Below are 23,123 nucleotides of genomic sequence, written 5' to 3' on the forward strand. Positions count from 1 at the left end.
GGTTTCAATACTTGTTTGTTTAATAAAACAACAGATAAATTGTCAAATAATATAATTTTATTTACAAATCGAATAATGATAACTTTCGAACTAGATTAATAAGCTATGTCTAATCTAGAATTTAGTTCTGTATTTACAATTTTGTCTATTTTTAATTATAATTAAAAATATTGCTACGCTTCAAGTTGAATAGTCTTCGAATACAGCCGTTTATATGATTTTTGAGATATATTAAACAAATATACGTGTAATTACTACATAGCGTAAATATCTGGGAACATAAGATTTTCTTACAATTTACTTAAAAAATAGTCTTGAGGTGGAATCAAGACCTAATCTCTCATTTATTCTGGGAGAAAGACTTTTATTTAGTGATGGAACAAAAATGATTTCATTAACAAGATAATCTGGGATGTACAGTCAGGGACAAACATATAACAAACAATTTAAAAAAAATGAAAGAAAACATTAGATTTTTTACGATTTAACACATTTTCATCCAAATTATTCAAAATTTTGCATGCTTTAAATAATTTGTCCAAATATTACTATTTTTTTCGTGTTACGTGTTTGATAAGGAACATTTTTAATAGAACAGATATTTACGCTATGCAGTAATTAAGTTAAGAAAGTATAAAATAGTTGTGCTTATAGTAACAGGAACAATTTTTGTTTATCGCATGTGAAGAAGTCTTTTAGGCCACGACTTACCGAATACTCATCAAAATATATTTTTATAGCGAAATCTGAGAACAACATTTCCAAATTACTATTTAATTTAGTATATTATAGTGCTTTTGCAAACCCTATTCCTATGAGGCAGGCGAATTTTGGCGAAAATTATTTTTTTGCCTGATTGTTTTGCATCCATCAGTTTTTTACAAATTGCCATAAAATGGATCAACAAAATACGGTGTTTTAATTTTTACCTACTTTAAGAGCAGTAGGTGTTAGTTTTATAGTTTTATCAGATTTCGCTATAAAAATATAACTGTTAAAAACATCAGACCGAATCAAAAATAATATTGCTTTAGCATTTACATTTCAACAATTTACATCAACTCAAATAATCGTCACCTTCATTTAGTCATCCGAAACAGAAATAAAAAATAACAAGTTCTTTATTAGCTATACATTGCTCTAAATATAATAATACGACTGTACATTGTATAGAATATATAAAACTTATATAATAGGAATGGACTTTTTTAAAAGAAACTTACTATTTCTCTACTATTTTCATTTAAAAAATATTTACAAAAGAATCATTTTAGTTTCGTACATTTTGAGCTGACTTTGAGCTTTTATAAACTAAAATAATTAATATAAATAGCTGTAGCTCCACCTAGTGATAGAAAAATGTACTTTTAAGGAGCTTAGATAAAAATGTTTTGGATTTGAATATTGGTGCGATATAAACATATTACAAGTAGCTATAAAACGCGGCTTTGTTAAAATATTAAATCGTATTTTATAAATAAAATCCTACAAATATCCACAAATATAACAGTAGAGAATTAATTCCAAACCATACTTTTTAACATTTTCAAAAATTGAACCAAATTTGACCAAAGTTTTGCAATAAGTTCACACAATATTTCTACGTCCTGCCAAAGTCCTAAAAATCTTTTCCTTTTTATATCGCACCAATATTTTTAAAACTCCAAGCCTAGAAAAGCCTTCGACAACGGCCTTACAGTGAAACCTACTTATGTATCAGCTAAAAAAATAATATCAAATCTGTATAATAAATAAAAATATGTTTTTTCAAATAAGCTACGTTAATTCTTCTAACTATTGAAATGATAACATTTCTTCAATGTTGAAAACATACGAACACCATCAAAACCCATGACTTTTAAAATTTTCGCGTTGCATTCTATTGTATTATTCATCCAAAACCTTTTCTCATTTCTTTTGAATAAGTATTGGTTATCTTATAAGGTGGATTTATTGCAGCTTTTATATGCTGTCTCTTTATCTATCGGATAAGTTTTACGACACTTATCCATAAGATTTTAAACTGGCTGTTAGTATTTTATTTTTTGTACTGTCATAAAAAGTACTTCAGACCCCAAGCCCTTCAACAATGATTTTCTTTGCTTAATATCTTTGCATTTCGTCCGACCGTATTCCGTATACTTATTTATCAGATAGTTGAACCGCAATTAGTAAATTTGGCAGTTAGATCCACCAACCCAGCTTCACTGCTTCTGAATAAGAATCGATTAGGTTATCAGGTGGAATTTTGATAGTTGTTTCCATACATTTGCTGTCATTTTATCTACCGTTTAGGCTATCTGAGACTTATCCAAAAGCCGAAAAAGGCTTTCGAACTTCAATATCCAAACATCGATGTACCAGGCAATCATAAAACCAAAAGAGTTACAACAACAAATCAGTTATCTTTCATCCGTGTTCTGTCTTTCTGTTATAAATCGTGTCAAGTACCAGGGTAGCAGCAGATCATAAGAAGCCCATGTCTAGCGCGTTGTACAGCGCGGCGATGTCGGAGTGGCTGGATATCCTCCAGAAGGGATAGTTCTTGGCTTTGGCGGCCGCTTCCTCGTCTTGTCCATCGCCGATGACGACGTATGTACAACGTTCGCCAAAACGCTGTTTAATTTTTTCGAAGCATGTTTCTTTGCCTGCAAATAAAAAAGGTTAAAGTTACTATAATTATCTTTTGCTAGCACAGTTAGCACACTTTTGTTTCGAATCATACAAGATTATTCACGGTCTTATGTCATTCATGTCTTTTCTGCTTTCTCCGAAATGGATGGACTGGTTTTGACACGTCTTTCAGTGACAGATAATGAAAATTTTAAGATGGAAATTGGAATACTTTATTCAAAGAACTCAAGCGTAGTCGGTCTAGCTAATAATGCATAATTAAAGATTTAAATTGTCTCTGCCTACCCCTATGGGCAGAAGGTATGAAATTATGTATGTAAAGATTTAAATATAATAACACGAATTGCAAAACTGAATGAACCTAAGCAATACATACCAGTTTTAGTAGCGGAGTATATATTTTCAATAGGGAACACTCCGCCCAGTCCGAACAGCAACACTTTAGCGAGCGCCGGCACCAGCTGTGTCGTCGTTACTAACACGTTCACGCAGTTCTCTCTGTAAAACAATATGTTTAATTGTATTACTTGATATTTCTTTACTGTGTCGAATAGACGTTGCGTTAACTTTTTCTTTCCATTTGCTTTAAAATAGGGACAGGACTCCCAAATACAAATATCTAGTTCTGGAATCGGAATTTAAGGAAATATAAAAATTTAAAAATAAATTTTAAGTACAGCTCACAAACCTCTACACCTGCTATAAACTGGGATTTTCTCGAAAGCTCGAAAATGTCATTTCCACAAAAAATGGAATGACTTTCCGAACCTGATATGATACAAATGAAGAATATTTTGTTACTTACCTAGAGTTAATCATATTGAGACACTTGCAGGCGAGGGTTAGCCAGTTGTCTGTAGCTTGTTCTAGCTCAGCTCTTAGCTGTAGCCACTGTTCACGTTTTGCAGGACCGAGGAGACCACCCACACTAAAACAATACAATGTTACATTAGTAAAATCAAATGAAAGTATGTTTCGAATGTGATTTTTTTGGTTTAAAGGTGTTTTACTCTAGGTGTTTATGATACTCGGTTCCTGCACGTTTTAATGGCTTTATTGCACACACTTGCAAAATATTCGAAAAAGGCAATTGAATAAAATAGAGATACTCTGTGCAAATATGTGAGTGTTTCTTATTTTTCTAATCAGAGAATGAGGTAATGAGTTATATTAGGGTATATAGGGTATTATAATAACCTTATCATGAACATAGATAACTAAATGTCCATAGCACACATACCTATTCCTATAATTATTATAGGTGTCCTTAATCTTCCTGTAGCGGAAGGCGAGCTTGCGCATCCAGTCCACGCCGCCCCGGACACCCGGCGCACAGAGCCCCGTGTTGGGCGCGGCGCCCGCGTGGAACCCGTCGGCCGCGAAGTTGTACGCGGAGAGATCTTGGCCGTTGTCGTCCGCCGCCACTGCGTCTATGTGCTCCTGGTCACAGTCCTGCGGGAATGAGATTGTTTAATACATTTTTGTACAAAGGTAAGGGCTTTTTTAATGTATAACATTTAGCTTGTTTGGAAATTTATGAAATTCATCAGTTTATGACCACTTGAAAGGCCGGCAATTATCCTTGAAGATCGAAATGTCTTTCATTTCCAGAAATAAACGAAATGACTTTACTAATAAGTAAACCACTAGTTTCTTTTCATAATTTATCAAAAAACACTGCAAGCTAAGAACTTATATGAAACTATGTCTATAAAAGATAAAACATTATTTCCACACCATGAAACTAATTCATCATTTTACAAATTTTGAAACCAGAATTTAATTGTAAAGATAAAGATTCTTACCTCAACATCATTAAAGAAGAAGTGTGTATCTGCCAGGCTGAATATCATCTCTTCCATTCTAAAACCCAATTGAACTATTTGCTGTGTATCCTGTGGAAGAGACAACAAAAAATATTAATCAACTGTTAAATCCTACCTATCTACACTACAATATTCATCTTAAGCTCTTCTCTAAGATATCAATTAGACCTGAGTCCCAACTCGCAATAATATTTAACCACATAAATAAACACATACACTAAAGTTTGACCTGAGAATCGAACCTGCTACCTCATGATCAGAAGACAACAGCTCCACTTTCTTTTATTTGAATTTAAAATCCTTAAGTCCTAAACTTCAGTATGGCCAAATCTTATTTTAGATGAATTTTTTACCTTATTGTACTTAGTAGCATATGTCCCAGTGAGCAGTGAGTGGAATATAATGATGGTCTCGTCCAGGTCCCATATGAACACGCGGTCCGTGGCCGGCTCCGGCACGTGCTGCGCGGGAGACGACGATGTGTTGCGGCGACCTCGACCGCGGGATCGTGATGCTGTGCTTTCACTACAATAAAACAAGGTAAGTAAGAATTCTTCAAGCATTAGGCTATATTTACATACACATTTTTTAAGTTTACTAACACATTTTAAATTGAAAGAAAGCAAGACCATTCTTTTATGACATATTTTGCTGGTTGGATGTTTGAGGATGCCATCATTTTAGGTATATCTCTTTTAAATGTGAGCACTCCTTGACTACATGTCTATTACTTATTTTTTGATGTTTAAATAACAACTTTTTGATATGTTCAGATGCACAAAGTAAAATAATAATTACTCGGAAACCCAATTTCAAACTAAACATGACACACAGACCATTCAAAATTTAAAATGCGGAAGTTCCTTACCCAGAGTTCTCTCGACACCTCCGGCTGGCTGCATGTACTTCTGTTTTGATAGGGGATAGAGGACTTGTGTCATTTATTGATGGCAGCATGGACGATGGAGATTCTGTTAACAAAATATAAATTTATTAATACTAATACTCTACTTTTTTACACAATGTTGCCTGTAGCACAAGTCTCCAGTTTGTTTGAGTTTTTTAAATTATCAATGCCTAATTTATAATGCAAATGTTTCCCTTTTTCATGAGTGGGTACGCTTTATAAACTGCTGTGTTAAAAGTATAAAGCTGTGTACCGAAACACTTTATTTTTCTATATATGAAGCATATAGAATATACTCATGTTGCTTATTGTGCTCCACATACACAACTTACATTTTAAATGGCATAGTACTAAAATTATGCGTACATGAAAGTACAAACATTGAATACTAGAGACATTACATTTTAATTGAAAAGTTAATTATTTCTTTAATATAACAGTTTTGGTTACGGAAAAGTACTATCGATTAGGTAAATTATATTAGGAAACAATAGTTGGTCATTCAAGGCAATTAATTACAGATTGTGTAAGTCTTACTACAAGTCTAATTTCAACCCATTTAAAAAAAAACTAGCAAGCCTACTAGATTTAAATGTAGAGCTTTACAAACAGCCAGAAACATAAAACTTGAATTTAGAACAGCACAAATCACTCTAGATTGATAGGAAGCTATTTATTACTCGGTGACCTTAATAGCTTCGGGGTAAATTCGTTCAATGTCAAGGAAACGAAATTAAAACTATGGGACCGAAAAATTGATGAAAAAAAACTCATTTTAAACGACAAATACCTCTATCATCGTCACTATCTGTATCTGGCCAGTAATCCGAGTCATCAAAGCGATTCTCAGGCGTATTTTCTTCAACTTTTCTACGTTTATTGTTGTGAAAACTCTCGTTTTCTTTATTCATTTTTAACTAACACTATCACGGTAAAAGTTCTTAAAGGAATGGTAATCAGTCTTCTATAGGCTTGTTTGTAATGAACACACGGATTTGTACACTGTATTATGTTTTAATATAAGGCATTTGTTATAATAACACTACTTTGTAAACATTAACAACTTCGGCAACAAGTAAAAATTATGGCTGTCAAGTGTCAAATGCCCAACTCGATTTGACTTTGACGCATTTTTTGACGCGCTTTGTTTCAGTGTTGCAGTAAATAATAAAAATATTTAGTGATACTAATAAGATGATTTTGGTAAAAAATAATTTAATCATTAACCGTTTAAGTTAAAAATATGAAAGCAAGTTCCAATTTTATTTTTCTCCAATTTATTTTTTGATATGTGCCTAGAGCTTACAAATACAAATAACAGATGGCGATGTACGACTTCTTTGATTGCTACATAGATGGCGTTAGTAGTAGTTTATAAAGACTTAGTTGTGTTCACATTTATTTTATTTACTGATTTAACGGGATAACATACCTGATAAAGCACCTCCTAAATGATATGAAGTGTGTCCGGCGCTGCCGCTGCTGCTCGGTGAGCTGACGTAGGGAGAATAACTAGGCGTGGCGTAGTACCCACTGTATTGAGCCACATTGTGGTCCGCGTAGCCTGCTGCGTAGCTGCTGTAGTCCTACACAATTAATGATAGATAATTTAGTATGTAGTCTCGTAAATTTTATTTATGGTATTACAAGATAACTATAACGGTAAGACTGAATAGCGAGATGAGTGATGACATCAGACGGATGGACTTAAAACGACTAATAAAAGCCCAGGAAAAAAAAGTCATTGCTCTGTAAAATAAAAATATCCAGACCTAAATGTACAAACAAAGTCTGTCATCAAGTAAGACATACTTAAAGAAAACTAGCATCAGTTTTCGTCATCAATAAATTCGTTTTCTGAAGGTCCCAATCGATCGCAAATTCACCTAAATAGAATCAGGGAACCCGATCTTCTTTAGCGTTTTTCCAACCGCTGCCTAAATTTAACAGTAGTCATATAAACACATAATAAGGCACCGACTCACTTGCTGTGCAGTAGGGAAGGACTGCGAGAGTCCCCCGTTGTAGGAGGAGTACGCATACGGCGAGGGCTGCGTGCCAAAGCCGCCGCTCGGCACTCCGCTCACACCGCTCACGCCGTACGCGCTCAGGTAGGTCGGTGTCGCTTTACATGATGACCTGGTGGAATATAATTGTTAATTGGTTGTTTTTACTAATAATATTACGTCGCGTAGTAGTAAAAATCCAGTTTCTAAGATGGGTTGACGTCAGGCAGGCGGTTGTTTGTAAATACATCAGCCCTTAACAGCATGTTTTGAAATAGAACAAATGTTGTGCCGAACTCACTTAATCTTAGACCTTTATAGCTGTAGGTAAAGAAATCGTAAATATGTTTGCTGAACACATACCGACAAACTGTTATAGTATTCTAAACTAATTATCTCTTTATTCACGTTAAGAAAGGGATGATTAGCCGTAGTCCTAGAACCAAACTTAGCGCAGAGAGAGCCAAGAGTAGCAAACAAACCCTTCTTCTTCTCGTCGTATGGTTAGTGGTCAACATAGTGTCAACGTTGTTAAAGCCGCCCGAAGGCCTTTGACGTGGCTTAAAGACTGTTATCTTAATTGACAACAACCGGGACCGACTTTTTACATGCCCTCCGAAGCACGGAGACGCCCTGTTCAAATACCACTATGCGGTCTTCCATCTATGGAATGACCGCGCCAAGGTTTGCTTAACCCACAGATCGTATAGGTACCGACGGGTGAGCGCAACTGGCTACGGGCGCCTACAAACAAACCCTTATCTTAGAGCTTTTTAAGAAAAATCCGTGTTTGGCGTAAGTGTCTACTGTCTACAGTTAAAAGGCTGATAAATAAAAAAAACGTGAAGAAATGTGTAAAAGTCACCTGTTATTAGTGTTATGTGGTGGTGGGTAGGCTCCATACGGCTGGTTGTACAACGTCGAGCTGACGTACGACGAGGCCGCGCTGCCGCTACCATACTGCTGCATGCTGGGGGAACAAAGTGTCATAAGAATACTGGAACTGATCTGAACAGATCTTTGGTTTTAGATCAGGGGTTCCCAACCTTTTCTCAGTCCGGGACGACTTTTATATTATCCTTGTTAGCAGGGACCACTATGTACCTAAGTATATTAAAAATAAAGTGTAATATTATCGTCTTGAAAATTAATAATTTATAATCATTCGCGGACCATATTTCGACTTCCACGGACCACCGGTGGTCCGCAGACCACAGGCTGGGAACCACTGTTTTAGATACAGCTACGTACATTGATGCTGTTTATGTTGAGATTCATTGATTAGGAATATCTTAATGTGAGAGTAAAGTAGCACATATTTACCTTAAGTTACTTACACAGGTGTCGTAAATGTACTAACATTACTTCGTGATTTTTTGCTAGTTGAAAAAGAGTACCCTACGGAAGTGAGTAAGTAGGTAGGTTACCTTAAAACTATGTGATATTTCAGTTTACCGCACAAAACAACAAAAGATTGAACTTCGACAAAGTCCTTAACAATTTGAGTCCCAAGTATTTGTTAAGAAAATTAAATATTTTGACCATTTTGAACTGAGTCGCATTTCACGATAATTTCTGAAGACCCATAGAACACATTTATATAAAAGAAATCCAGTTGTCCTCCATACCTTCATCCATACCTAAGTAATACAACCGGGCTAGTTTTACTGCTCATTAAAATAAAACAAGGCACTTAGCGCCATTACGTAAGTAGTAAACGTCACAGATATTTTATAAAACATTTACTTGATAAAATCCCAGTAGTTAAGAATAAAAGATACAACTTTATGATAACAAGCGTGGACATATTTGAAATATTTTAAAACGAGTCTAATTTATTCTATTTAAATTAATAGGCGTTTTGAGGACGCTCACCGGTAATTGATTAGAAGTAAGCTACGTTTGATGCGGTCAGATTGTTGATGGATGACCGCAATATTATGGGCTTTAGTGCTCATTCACGTTGACTCGCGGGCGCGGTGGCGGGCGCGGTCGCGAAATATCAAACATATGGCGATGTACCGAAGTGTTCACGTACAAACCGTTCGCGCGGTCTAAGTCGCGGGCGAGCTAGCGGCGTCGCGCGCGGCCCGCGCGGCGCGCTCGCGCCAATATCAAACAAATGAAGATGTTCGTGTGTGTTCACGTCGAACTAGCGGTGGCGGGCGCGATTCACTCGCGATGTCAAGTAAGATCAACCAGTTTGAGCCAGTTTGAACCAAACGCCCGCCTGGCGGCCAACGTGAACACAAATCGCCACGTCCCCGCGCTCGCGACCGCCACCGCGCCCGCGAGTTCCAACGTGAACAAGCACTATATTTTGAATCTAGGCTTTACTAATACAGCTGGCGTTTGTCAGCGTCATGAATTAGAAATTTTTCATGTGGTTTTCAGGATAAATATAGAAAGGGGTACCGAGGTAGTTTAAGTATGAAGAACTTTAAAATTGGTTACAAGAATACGGTTTTGCTTAGAAAGTCTTTCGTGAAAAATTGCCGATGATGTTAGAAATACAGCTATCTAGGTAATATCTTCCTTAATCCAATTAAAATCGGACATATGAAAGCTTGTATCTAATGATATATTTGTATGTATGTTTGTTACTCTTCCACTCTAAAACCACGATAATTAGTTAGTTAAGATAGTTTATAACCTGGATAAACACAGAGGATAGGTACTTTTGTCCCCGAAATAGTTTCACACGAAAGAAGTCTTAAGCTGATTTCTATTCTCTGGCGTTATAAGGCCCTAATTATAATACTCTACTTTTATAAGCCTTCCTCTTCAGGATGTTATAAAACAAATTAATCCCCAACAAGATTAGCCATTGACGTATAGTTTACATAAGTGTGTTATATTAATTTTGCTATTATAAGGCTTCAGGTTCAACGACCGATGTGATTACCTCGCAAAGATTATTGTTTGACGTAGGTACAGGAACTACTCGATAATTAATTAGTTTACCTAATTTGTCTTGTTAAATATTTAATTAAGTATGTAGTAAGCTTCTGCCCACGACTTCGTCCGCGTGAATAAAATTCTCGAAGTAAAAAGAATTAATCCACGTTTAACGTGGTTACCTCGCCGAAATAACCGTCGCGCCGCGTGTTGTGGGTTCGAAACACAGGACAAATATTAGTGTGATGAGCACGAGTATCTGTTCTGAGCCTGGTTGTAAATTTATCTATATAAACATGTATTTAGAAGTATATAAGCATGTTTATTAGGTACCTGGTCACCATAGTCCACGCTCTGTTTAGTTAGGAATCAGATGACCGTGTGTGGGTTGTCAAATAATAATATTTAATTTAATAATACATTATAAGCCAAAGTACCAAATTTTATTATAATCTGTCCAGTAGTTTTGACGTGAAAGAGTAACAAACAAACAAACATACATACATCCTCACAAATTTTCGCATTAATGATATTAGTAAGATGATAATACGTCAGATTTACTCTATGGACAAATTAATTATGGAATCATCAAGCTTCTGGGTATCCCTGATTCCGTATTAGTTCGGGTATATTAGGAATTCGGATATTCGATTTAGCGAGAATAATATAATTAATCTAGCTAACTAATAATAATTATGGTGAGCTACTATTGACGGCGTGGTGAAGGAGAAACTAACTGATGTGCCTAGCTTCATAGGATTCGCATTATTACCGTTAACCAAATACCTACTGATTGATATCCAGCATCTTTTTAGCTTAAACTTAAAATTAGTAAACATTATCTATTAGATATTGGAATTAGTATATTTTCTAACAATCCGTCCGTCCTATAATGCTTTAAAGCTGCCCTCGCACACAAAAATGGAGAATTTTTGTTGTCGAAATAGCTTAATGACACCTAGTAACTTAAATTATCATTAATAAAGTTATAGCCAATCGTAGCCGGTCGTTTGCAGCAGATAAAGTCCGCTACGATGCCAAAAAATATGCGATAGAGAAGCTATAAAGTACATACCTATTATAATACTGGTAGGGCAGCGCCGACTGGTCGTAGGGCAGCGTCTCGCCGTACAGCGCCACGTCTGCCTCGCACAGCCCTGGGCTGCGCACCTCGCTCTTCACACCACCTGCATAGAAAAAACTTAATAACTTGAACGAAGAGAACAGAAGATAATGACATGAAAAAGGAGACTAAAGAAAATGAGAATAGTTGTATCGAATTTGATTGCACTCACCCGCACTATCCTCATTCATCAACCAGGCGACCGCAGCCGACGAGGAGGTTGAACACAGCCCTCCTGACGACGTCAACGGCAGAGCCAGACCCCCCAACGAAGACCCGCTCGAGCATCCGTTCGCCAAACTACAGCTCTCCACCTCCGAAGTACCAGGCAAGCATAAACTATCAACAGCTGACAAACTCAGCGCCGTGTTCGAAGTAGACGTCGTATTCTGGAACAACGTTGACGCTCCAGACACTAGGAGAGCTGGCAACGTTGCATCCTGGAGTAAAGACGGCGGGGAGTTGGACGTTGATTCCGATTCGCAAGGACTTGTGTTGACTTCGCCTGACAATCTGTAAAAAAAAAAACAAACGTCAGTTTGAAAACAATGGCTCGGAACTTGCAGTAAAAATCAACGTCCCTTTTTGTTTACGCCAATTAAAGAGTTAAGTGGACAATTAAAGGGCAGTTGTTTACGAAATAACAGCTTTTTAAGTTGGTCTAAGAGAACAGCCGACGTTATCATAACAAAGGGTGTAGAATCGTAAAAGTGCCTTCCGCTTCTTTGCGTGAATGTAAACATTTGTTATGTCTTAATTTTAGGGCGATTAAGCGTGATGGCTACTGACTTGATTACCGCAAATTAAATTTAGCTTTAGATTGAGGAAATGCGACAATTTAAATATGAGAACGTTGAGTGCAATTTATCAAAATCTATATCGCTACAAGGCGTTTCATTACGTAACTTTTCTAATAGTGTTATGTCATTTTCAATTAGAGGGAAATAATAATCAAGTTCGGTCGTCGTTAAGGATAAGCAATTAAACGACACGAGCATAAATTAACTTATCACTACTCGACGACGTAAAAATAATGACAACATGACGCACTCATAACAGTCAACATATTGCCCCAATTAAAATCGTGTTATACAAACCAAATCACACGATGTTTATACTAAATTAGTATCATTAAAACAAATCACCAGAATCGTATAACAGATGCCACAATTTGTAGCCCCTATCTCTCGGGACGACGGATTTATCAAACAAAATGTTTACACGTGTTCCGATTAATTAAGCCCCTTATCAACATTTTGTGAACGCAGTCATACCACCCGCCATTATTTAATCAATTCCCGCGCTGTCACTGTGACAGCTCATGACGTCATCACTACATTTTTATTCTTTTTTTTTGCAGCAAAAGTGGACAGGTTTATTTAAATTCTGAACACAGTTTAAAAAGCTGGAAACATGCAATATATTTTAATAAAATTAAATCGTTTTGTACTGTTGTAAAAGTTAGTTTATTATAATAGGCAACCGATCATAAAAATGAATAATTAAATTATTAACATATTATTATAATAATTGAATATCTGTGTCATAAATCTTTATTGTATTAAAATAAGTTGTCATCAGAAAGGCGTATCTATTTATTAAAATAAAATATCTTGTATTTTTCCACATGTTTACCTACTAGTCGGTAGATTCGAGCCAGTCTAGTCTAGACTTTTATTGGATCTCGAGACGGTCGACGCCCAGCATATTGGTAGGCTGCTTACCGTTCTTTTTTCGTAGTAATTATTTACTCTCTGTGCAATTATGAATATATTTTATTACAGACTGTAATATTTATGATTAGTCTAACTGTCAAAATTGCATAAATTACAGATAATATTCTTTACAAGAACCCGGCGAGGCGGCTACCCGTCTAAAGACCACTCAATATTTAATAGATTCGATCCTCTATTCCTTATACCTACAAAATAAGTATAATCATAAATACTTATTAATTGGATATTATAAATGTTTAATATCGATAAAACTGCACAAATTCATTTAACAAGCTTGTATTTTATAGATTTATTCGATGCTGTCATTATATTATTACCTACAAATCATATTTAAATGATAATTGCCAACAATTTATTAAACAAATGATAAAACAAAGCATACTCTATGGTATCACGCCACACCCATCGACAATTTATAATATTTTGCGCAATAAAATAGTTATAAACACTCATAACATAGTCAAATCTATGTTAATGGCGTATTTTAGCATAACACCTGTTTAATTTCTATATGAATATTTGCATAATTTAAGTCAAATTATATCTATGATTAATTGTCTAGTAATATTCATTTGGCGGGAACAACGTTTTTAAATTTTTTTTTTGTCACCAACCAGTTATGCTCAGCGGGAGACTAAGTCCTTTGGCACAAGTACACAATACTCTTTTCGTCCATATTTTAATTAGTAGCCGCTTTTAATTGGTGTTATTGCACGCGTCGTATGTTTGTGTTAAATGTTAATAGTAATGTGTGAAATTATTTATGCTTTTAATTGAGCATGAGCTTTGTGAGTTGTTCTCTTGTGGAAGCGAGGGCTTAGTAATGATTCTACGCTACCATAATTTCAGCAGATAAAATGATTATTTTAATGAACTACTGATGAATTTAGTGCTTTTTCTATACCAGATTGATTTCAGTGATAGAAAGGTTCAGTTGGTAAGTTAACGCTGAGGCTTCATAAATCGTAAAAGTGACTTTGTTTTCCGGATTATATTCCTAAGAGATGTATTTATTTATACTATTTCGTGATTGGTTTATATCATAAAAATAATAGCTTGACCTATTTATAACAAAGGTTCGGTTACATCAAAGCCCTAACAAATAAATTAATCTGCTTACGACATAAACAGCAAACGTAAATAATACAGCATTTATAAAGTCAAGAGGCCGAACACCGGGGCCTTTGTCTAGAAAAAAAGCTCTTGTTTATATTAGTTCGCGCCTTTTTCAAGTGTCACTTTCGAACTTCGAGCATCGGAACAACACTATCATATATCAAACGTCGGAATTTTTCAGTTAATGCTCGCATTGTCACTATATTTTTAATTGAAAGCGTTTTTTTAATGTTTTCGTCGGGATTCTTTTTACTCGCGGTAGTCATCGTAAAAAGTCGTTAATTTTTCGTCTAACAAAAGACTTCAAACGGTTTAATAGTCGGTCCATGCTTGACATTCCATATGGCGCAGTGATAGTTGTCACATTTTTAGTTTTATGTTCCGGACGAATTGATGTTTGAAATATGTGGCAGGCTTGATTAAGATATTCTTATTTCAAACGATTTATTGTTTGTGTGTTTTTAATAATGTTGGTAAACGAGTATCAGCTGTTTTTTAACTAGACAGATAGAAATCAAAGCTACTGCTTCGATGGAACATAGTTTAAATTACCGAGTTGAAATAATAGTTAAAATCGAAGACGAGCTGGAGGGCCTACTATAATTTAAGGAAAACATAACCGTGCATATGAAATTCAGACTTAAATATAGATCGAGACTTCGGCTACTGATATATAAGTGGAAACCTAGGCTACATAAGTACAGTTTATTCCTTGTAATCTTCTTAAAATATTCGTAAATGTTCAGCAAACGCTTTATAACCGAAAAAAACAGAATATTATGACCACACCTTTCCTAACCCTTGCCAAATTCCTTCAGAAATAATAAACAAATCGGATGGAAAAATAAAATACAATTATTCCGTAGCAATTTATCGTCACTCAAAAACAAAATTGGTTTGATCAAATCAGTGATTTAGTTAAGTGTTCGTTAGTTTAAGTCCTCAAGTAATTATGTTGAGGTCATCTTTCAATTCCAAGCCACTGATTAATTCGTACACAGCGGTGCACGGGACAATAATAATAATTGACCGGTATTTGTTCTTGATGGTTGTCATTTAGGCTTTGTTTCTAAGTCAAATAATTTTCAAGACTGTCTCTTCGGCGCGGTCGTTAGTGTATTCGACTGTCGACCGCGAGGTCCCAGGTTCGATTCTGTGATCGGGTAAAGTGTAATTGTTCTGTTGCCAGTTTTTATTGGATAAATTTTATTCTCGATAGTAGGTATTCGTAGTTCGGAGTTAGTAACGTGCCCGATATAAGGCAAGGCCCTCTATAACTTAGGACTTACAAAGTCGAGAAGTTGTGAAACTTGGCCTTAATAATCTTATTGTCAAGATATTTGAGATACCTAGACGTTTCTGCATTTTATTGTGCTTTATTTTCTAGTACAACCATTTAAATAAGTTTTTATAAAAAGTGAAACGACAAATCGTCACAAACATACGCAACACTACTCAATTCCAAATTCAAATCCTTCATACCACTTAAAATCCACACGCCCGCGCCCTCCGTTCGGAAACAAGTGTGCAGATACAAAAACGAACCGTTTAATTGCAACAGGACGTTTATCGCTCCTAATCCCATATACTTGAAGTTTATGAACGAAACAATAATGAGTCTGTGCCCTTTTGACAGGCACAATGGACGGCACACGACTGAATGAAACGACCTCTTTGTTTTTGTACGGGTTCCGTATGTGATTATTACATGTTATGAGTGTGTGAGTGGTTTTTTGGCTGCTTTGTGCTGTTTGGCTGGTAGATTAATGATGATAAGTTGCGTTATCGAAAAAATACTTTTTCTATTAGTGTTTATTGTAATAGAAAAGAAGATACAGAAATTAGGTATGTAATTTTATGTAAGGACATCGTTAAATTTAAGATTTGTTAACTACAGTTTAATGTTACAAATAAAATAGATAGTTATTATTATTAAGCAAAGTAACTAATCATACTAAGTTTACGAAAGTAACTGCAAAGATTTCATACACAATACATCGACTTGCGAAGCTCATAAAATGTATGTAGACTTCTCTACATTTGTAAGTAAAGTTCATGTTCATTTGTAAGTTAAAGTTTGGGTTAAAGATGATAATTTGTCATAAACAGCTCTATAAGGATCCCAAAACCAGTAGGCCCTTCCCGCCATTTGGTAACCACGTGTCAAGTTAAACGTCAAAAATCTATTAATTGCTGTTTTTTTACAGCTGCCAAATTTTTACGCGGTAAAAAATATAACAGATGGCATACGAATGAGTAATGTAAGGGTTAAAAATAAAACTTTTTAATTTATTACTCGTCTTAAAACGAGTTCCACGTTAGATTAAGTGATCTTATTTATTAGTGTGTTATTTCAATGGATGTGTTGATTTTAATTTTGTGATTATTTGTTTCATATTTAAGATTTTTATAAAAAAAAACTACTCAATTTCGTAACTTTAGAATCCATGAATTTTCGCAAGCCATTTGCTTAGTACTCTTCTTAGGATTTTAAAAGTTGAGTCTTCTGGCTAACAGTCAACTTAGTAATGTGTAATTGTGTAAAAATGATGCAATTATTCCACCAAAAACGTTATCAGGTAAAGGAAATGTCTGTTTAAAAATTAGGTTTTGGTATTACTTTATAGCCTGCCACAGTCTGTACAGTTCAATATATATAAAACCATCGCAGGTAAATATCCAGATAACTTTTTATCCATCGCTTGCAAAAAATAGCCGTGTACTAATTAAAACTAACAGAGTGTTCGAGCTACCATTCATTTAACCTATATTTACCACAGGATATTAATAAAAAACGACAACAAAACATCAACAGACTCACAGACAAGACATACGATACGTTAGATCCTGCTTGTCACACTTAAAAAAAATATACCGTGTAACGGAACGGAATTGTGTCAAAAAACTGATTTATACCATTCAAAACAAAGTTTAAGTTTAGCCATTCATTATTTTTGTTAAAAGATGTTCGACAACGTTTAAAAAGTAAAGGAATGTCGTGTTAACCACTAATTAACCTAACTAATATGCTGCCTAAAACGGAATGTGGCCAGTCGAATTCCGAACGTGGTTATTTTTTTTAATGTTCGCGAGATAAAGGCACGCATGAAATGTTTTTTTTTTTTAAATATATATTTTGGGTGAAAAATTGTGTGAATATATAAAAAGCCAGACATAATATAAAATTTAATAAAATTTGCATTAGATCTACTGATAAGATAGTGATCAAGAAGGTAGGATAGTTTTATTTAGATTAATGCGTCTGGTCTGAACTGTAGACGGCTGATGAAGTTTCTAAATTGAATGACGTCAATGATAGATTAATATTATTTTAATTATGAACGACGGAAACTAATTTAAAAGTTTTATATTGTTTGTACGATTCGGTTCTTTTTAGGCCGCAGAAATTTGAATTCAGTAGTTTCACGTGACAAGACAATATAATATCACGCCGATTATTCCCAAAGGTTTTGAGCAGAAGTGTATGAAATATATGTTTCATGTTTCCATGTTTTCCCATCAACAGTAAACATCTATAGTCCCATATAATATTGGGTGAGCCAACTGCCATATACCGGTCACGTCACCAAATGGCTGGCTACTATTGAGAATTACTTTCATAAATATAGGAAAAAGACCAAAAGTACTTTGCTGACCTGGGAATCGAACCCAAGGCCTCATGATCAGCAGTTAGTTACACTACCGATACTAGTCTCATCTTTAACAAATTTTTATTCTGGTGAAAATAAAATTATACACATAGTTGCAAATAGGGATAATCTACCTAACCTACCTTAAAATACACCTTGCAGCTCCCGGATTTCATCAAAAAAAATCTATACCATCAGATAGACACATATTGCAAAAAAAACCTCTTTAGGGTCCCAAAATCGTCACGTAACATAAAACCTATTGTGTTTTCCACTTCCTTTGATCTCGGCGTGATAATATGGCGGGCGTGTCACTAGTTTTATTAAGTAGCTCTTTTCACGGCAATTGTGTTCACAAAATGGCGGATTATGAGGGATTAAGGACCCTTCTCATTGTTGAAGGGCCATTGACGGGTGCGTTTCGATGTAAACTTTAATTGAAATTCGTATGAGTGGAATGATTGTGCTTTAGAGATTTATCGGAGAGATGATCTTGACTGTAGAAGTACGAGTATGTTATTGTATGAATTATGTTGAGGGTCTTTGTATCTGTTTGTAGTAGCGAAAAGAGTCTTTAGGTTCTTATGTAGTCTTCTGGAGTAAATTAAATCTACAATATGTTTTTAATTAACAATCGGTATGATTAGTTGACGTCATTTCAAGGGGAAGGCACTTTTTAACTATTAGTCGTAGCTATTTAATTGAGATAGCACAGCGTAATCAAGGGGCCCGTTACAGCTTTAAGCATAGATGGATCTCAGAATTATATCCTAAGTATTCATCCATCTCTATAGCAACGTAGAAATTGTATAACAAATATACACACGTAGAGCTGCATTTATAGCGAAAATATCTAAGTCTATAAAGAAGGTCTTCCCAATCTTTTGAACAGTACTAAATAATTAAGTTTTGTACAGCTCAAAGTATTGTAAATAGAGTTTTACTTACCGATCCGAAACATCGGTACCCGTGTCAGGTCTGGGCCGTTTTGCCTGAAACAATACAATAACTAATTAGGACATAGCCACGTGAAATAAATAGGTACCCAAGCAGACATGCAGTGCGAGAAGCAACTAAATGATTATAATACCCATACCTACCTACTTTAGGTTTATAAAACTACATAAATGTCTATCTAAATAAATTGAATTGAAGGACTATGATCTTGTTTGATATACGCTTTTACAATTAAAACCCATCTAATTTTATAGGACTATTTTTGTAATTTAATAATACGTATAGAAAAGGTATTATTTGACAAATTTTTGTCATTTCGAATTCAAAATAACAGTTTCACGTGTTTTTTTTTTAAATTGTGTCTGCATCAATGGCGTCTATTTTTTGTAAACTTACAAATAACCAAACACCATCTTTAAAAAATAGTAATTAATATCATTTATTGAAACTTGTTATTTTAATATGTTGTTAATTTGATGTGTATCAGTTTCCCGTTCCCGTTTGCGTGTCTATTGGGACAGTGCGTTTTTCACAAACATCTTGTACTTCTGAGAATTACATTCATTGTGTGTTGAAGAATGGTGTGTTATTGTGTGTCGTTCACTGTCGTACATAGTCACTAATCCTTGTTTTATTTGCAATATGTTCAGAAATAAATTTGAACGTATGTTGTTAAGAAAAGCCTTTTTTATAGAATATTAAGAAACTTTGATAAGAAAAAATACTATATGAATCAATCCAAAAAGCAGTTTTGTGCAGAAGCTATTACCGAAATTAAATCTATTTACAGGGTATAAAAAAATACATGTCTATTTCAAATACTTTGTATGAAGTTTACGAAATAAATGATAATAATATTTTGAATTTACACGGAAAATATATGTCTACATTTAATATTTATCTTTATCTTAAGAATACTTATTTGCGCGGTTGACAATCGCCCTATCCTTGACGTCGTCTACCTCAACACTAAAATAAAATTTCTTAACAAAACATAACACTAACAATCACGTCATCACAAAGATGGCCGCTAAAAACAAGTCGCTTTCACAATATTTAGCTAACTGACCTACGATATAAGTTTGCGTAAAATATCGTCTATAAATATGTACATATGTTGACATACAAACATGTAACATTCATGAGGTTTTCTAATAGATCTAAGAGATAAGGCTTGAAATTCCAAAATCTAGATTCCTGACCTGCGCAATGTGCGTAACGTGCTAAATCAGTTAGGCTATAAATTGTCACGTTACGCAAAAATTATCTCGAATCAAATCGACCTCTTTAATCAAAATTACGAAAACTCAGATTCGCCTTGCCATGTGTTACCTTGCCATGTGTATATTTTTTGCCGTAGGTACTGTCCTCAAATGAGCTTGTATTAATGCTTACCTACTTCCTGAATAAGTCCCTTCTAAAAATCGGTAACACTCAATTGAAAATTTTAAGTTTATGAAAGAAAGATTATAATATAGCTTGAACATAATGAACATGTTATACATTAACGCAACGTAATTAATGCACGCACTTTATTAAATTCAGGATGATCAATTAAATGTAAAAAAAACTATTTTCTAAGTAAGTATGTAACTTCTGGAGTAAATTATTGTGTTGTCTACGAAATAATAAATATTTGCAAAGGATTATAGAGAAATTGATGAAAGGCATGGAAGTTACAATATAATGTGTGTGCTACAGAATAATAGATGATTATCTTACAAAATTGTTTGTGGCACGTGTAAGCTAATATACACGTGTATACATATACATATTTATTAAAATCTCAAAGCTCAAAATATTTTTTATCTATGAATGAGATTTCAAAAATACCCAGACATCTAGCCATGAAATTATAAATAGCAAAATATTATATATAAAGATGAAAGATAAGCTCAAAATAGATAGAGAATAATTTAATCAAAAATGTATGTATCCGTAAACAACATTTGTTTTTTTTATTTTTGTAAAATATATTGTCATACTCTATGCATCTGCGTAACAAGATCATAATCGTATAGTTTTATAGATGTCCGAACATCTACTTCATTATTCACGGGCAATAAAACGATTGTACAATTTAATTGTTTTATGTAAATAACAACATACTAATTTGTATTTAATTATTTGGTATTTAAAACAACATGGCCGATTTAAAAAAATATATGGCACTGACAAACGACCGTTACATCTCAAACCGAAACAGGTTACATTTTATTACCAACCTTTGTGGCTGGAAAAAATGCAGTCTATGGTCAGTATTATTTTTAATTTTAATGTTTCCACGTTCCTGGGTATCTATCTTTGAAATCTTTGAACGGAGGTCAGATGGTTGCACAATTTAAAATTGACATTTTAAATCGATAAATATTATCTTTACTGATAAAGCCATGATTTCGTAATCTGAATTTTTAAGTCTCACGTCAATTAAGATGACTAGTTAAAATGGTAGCCGGCCATAAGTTTATGTATAAATGTTGATTTTTTTAATAACACGATGACATAAGCAAGTTCAGAATGGTGTAGAGATGATTCAGAAATTCTTATGTTAGCTATTGATTTAATCATTTTACGGCCGAATATGTTTAATGACCAACTAAATTTAGAGATAGCCGCAGTAATAAATCAGATGGTGATTATTTTGCAGTCTTCTTACTTATAGTTAGTGGTCAACCTAGTGTCTAATTTTATAAGCTGCCTGAAGGCTTTTGACATGACTTTACGACTGTAATCTTAATAGACAACAACCGGGACAACGTTTTTCCGTGCTCGGCAAAGCACGTTTCAAAGCGCAGTTCAAATACCCATATATAACATGATGCGCCAAGGGTTACTTATCCAATCGTTTACCGACCATTTAGTGCAATTAGCTAAAAGAGATGAGAAATTGTGATTTCGAAGCTTCGTTTTACTTTGATATTAAAATAAAAAAATAAACAATTATTTAAGGATTAAACAGTATTTGATGATAGAATTGCCTATAGACCAAATAGTTGTCAGCCCTCAGGAAAACCAGACAGGAAAAGAAAATAGTTAGAGACAAAACTAAAGCAGTATTTACTAAAACGGATGCGTGTAAATTCTTAGCTAAATATTTCTTAAATCGATATCCTTATCTAATAGATATCTCGATAAGTTTCTAAAACTAATGGTGGTTATAATAAGCTATTTATAGAGGAAAACAATTTAAATGGCCTGTTTTTTATCAACTAATAAAGATAGCTAGACAAAATTGATTGTTATCTAGCCGATCTTTAGATGTTATGTCTGTCATTGACTTTGGTTGCCTAGATTTGAAAATAGGTAGCCATTTTAGTACGCCCGTGCGTGTATTCTGTTGAACTTTTAATTCAATTACTATTAAACATTTAAGTTGATATTGTCGATGTCCAGAAACAAAGTAATTTCTAAGAGGAATTTTTGATAAAGAACTATGGCTATAAAAAGGGGATTTTAGCAGATAATTCTTCTTCTTATCGTAGGTATGGTTAGTGGTCAACCTAGTGTCAAAGTTTTTCAAGCTGCCCTAAGGCCTTTGACGTGGCTTAATGACTGTTATTTTAATTGATAACAACCGGGAACGATTTAACGTGCCCTCCGAAGCACGGAGACGCCCAGTTCAAATACAACTATGCAATAACCCATCCATGTAATGACCGCGTTAAGGTTTGTTTAACCTACAGTTCGTTTACCGACCGGTGAGCGCAACTGGCTATGGGTAAGAGTAACTTATGAATGATTTGTAAAAAATATCCGAACCATTGGTGAATGTTAACCATAAGTGCCATATTGGTAACTGAACTATGTGATATTTAGTATTTTTTTTTACATTCATAACATCACACCTTTTACACACAAAGGTCATCATCATGATCATCATCATACACAAAGGTATGCATGTTATATACAAAGGTTGATCCAAAAGTAATGATAACGAAGGTGATACACGATGATTACAGTAAAAATAATGATTTCATTTTTTACATAGTCTCATAACAAGTGAATAAAATTAATCGATCTCTTTTCTAATCCCAATATTCCCATAGAAATCTTTCAAAATGCCCCAAAATCACTAGTCACTTCGCTATCGTCGCCAAATTTCTTGCCTATGAAGTGTTTTTTAAGAAATTGCAATTGATAAGAGTAGCTAAGAGATGGATTTAGCAAATAGAATGGGTGATCAAACAATCTAAAAGCCATTTCTAGAATGGCAGCCACCGCAACTGCGACCTGTCAGAGCTGGTCTTGGTGAAACAGCAATCCAGCTCAC

The 23,123-nt window shown here is 34.5% G+C and overlaps 1 protein-coding gene across 2 annotated transcripts in view; it reads right to left on the reverse strand.

Annotated features, from left to right (window-relative positions):
* Positions 1-39: 39 nt before the first annotated feature.
* Positions 40-23,123, reverse strand: part of eya (eya transcriptional coactivator and phosphatase 2) — a 50,829-nt gene continuing 27,745 nt past the window's right edge. For both annotated transcript variants that reach the window (XM_076129288.1, XM_076129289.1), the window contains exons 3-15: positions 18,845-18,888; positions 11,567-11,907; positions 11,347-11,458; positions 8,239-8,343; positions 7,353-7,506; positions 6,800-6,953; positions 5,329-5,431; positions 4,814-4,985; positions 4,440-4,529; positions 3,875-4,086; positions 3,440-3,562; positions 3,011-3,132; positions 40-2,648 (exon numbers count right to left, since the gene is read on the reverse strand). In XM_076129288.1, the coding sequence (XP_075985403.1) occupies positions 2,467-2,648; positions 3,011-3,132; positions 3,440-3,562; positions 3,875-4,086; positions 4,440-4,529; positions 4,814-4,985; positions 5,329-5,431; positions 6,800-6,953; positions 7,353-7,506; positions 8,239-8,343; positions 11,347-11,458; positions 11,567-11,907; positions 18,845-18,888 (1,914 nt within the window). In that variant the 3' untranslated portion in view covers positions 40-2,466. The remainder of the gene's footprint in view (positions 2,649-3,010; positions 3,133-3,439; positions 3,563-3,874; positions 4,087-4,439; positions 4,530-4,813; positions 4,986-5,328; positions 5,432-6,799; positions 6,954-7,352; positions 7,507-8,238; positions 8,344-11,346; positions 11,459-11,566; positions 11,908-18,844; positions 18,889-23,123) is intronic.

This window comes from Anticarsia gemmatalis, chromosome 22, assembly GCF_050436995.1.
Source record: "Anticarsia gemmatalis isolate Benzon Research Colony breed Stoneville strain chromosome 22, ilAntGemm2 primary, whole genome shotgun sequence".
Taxonomy (NCBI): Eukaryota; Metazoa; Arthropoda; class Insecta; order Lepidoptera; family Erebidae; genus Anticarsia; species Anticarsia gemmatalis.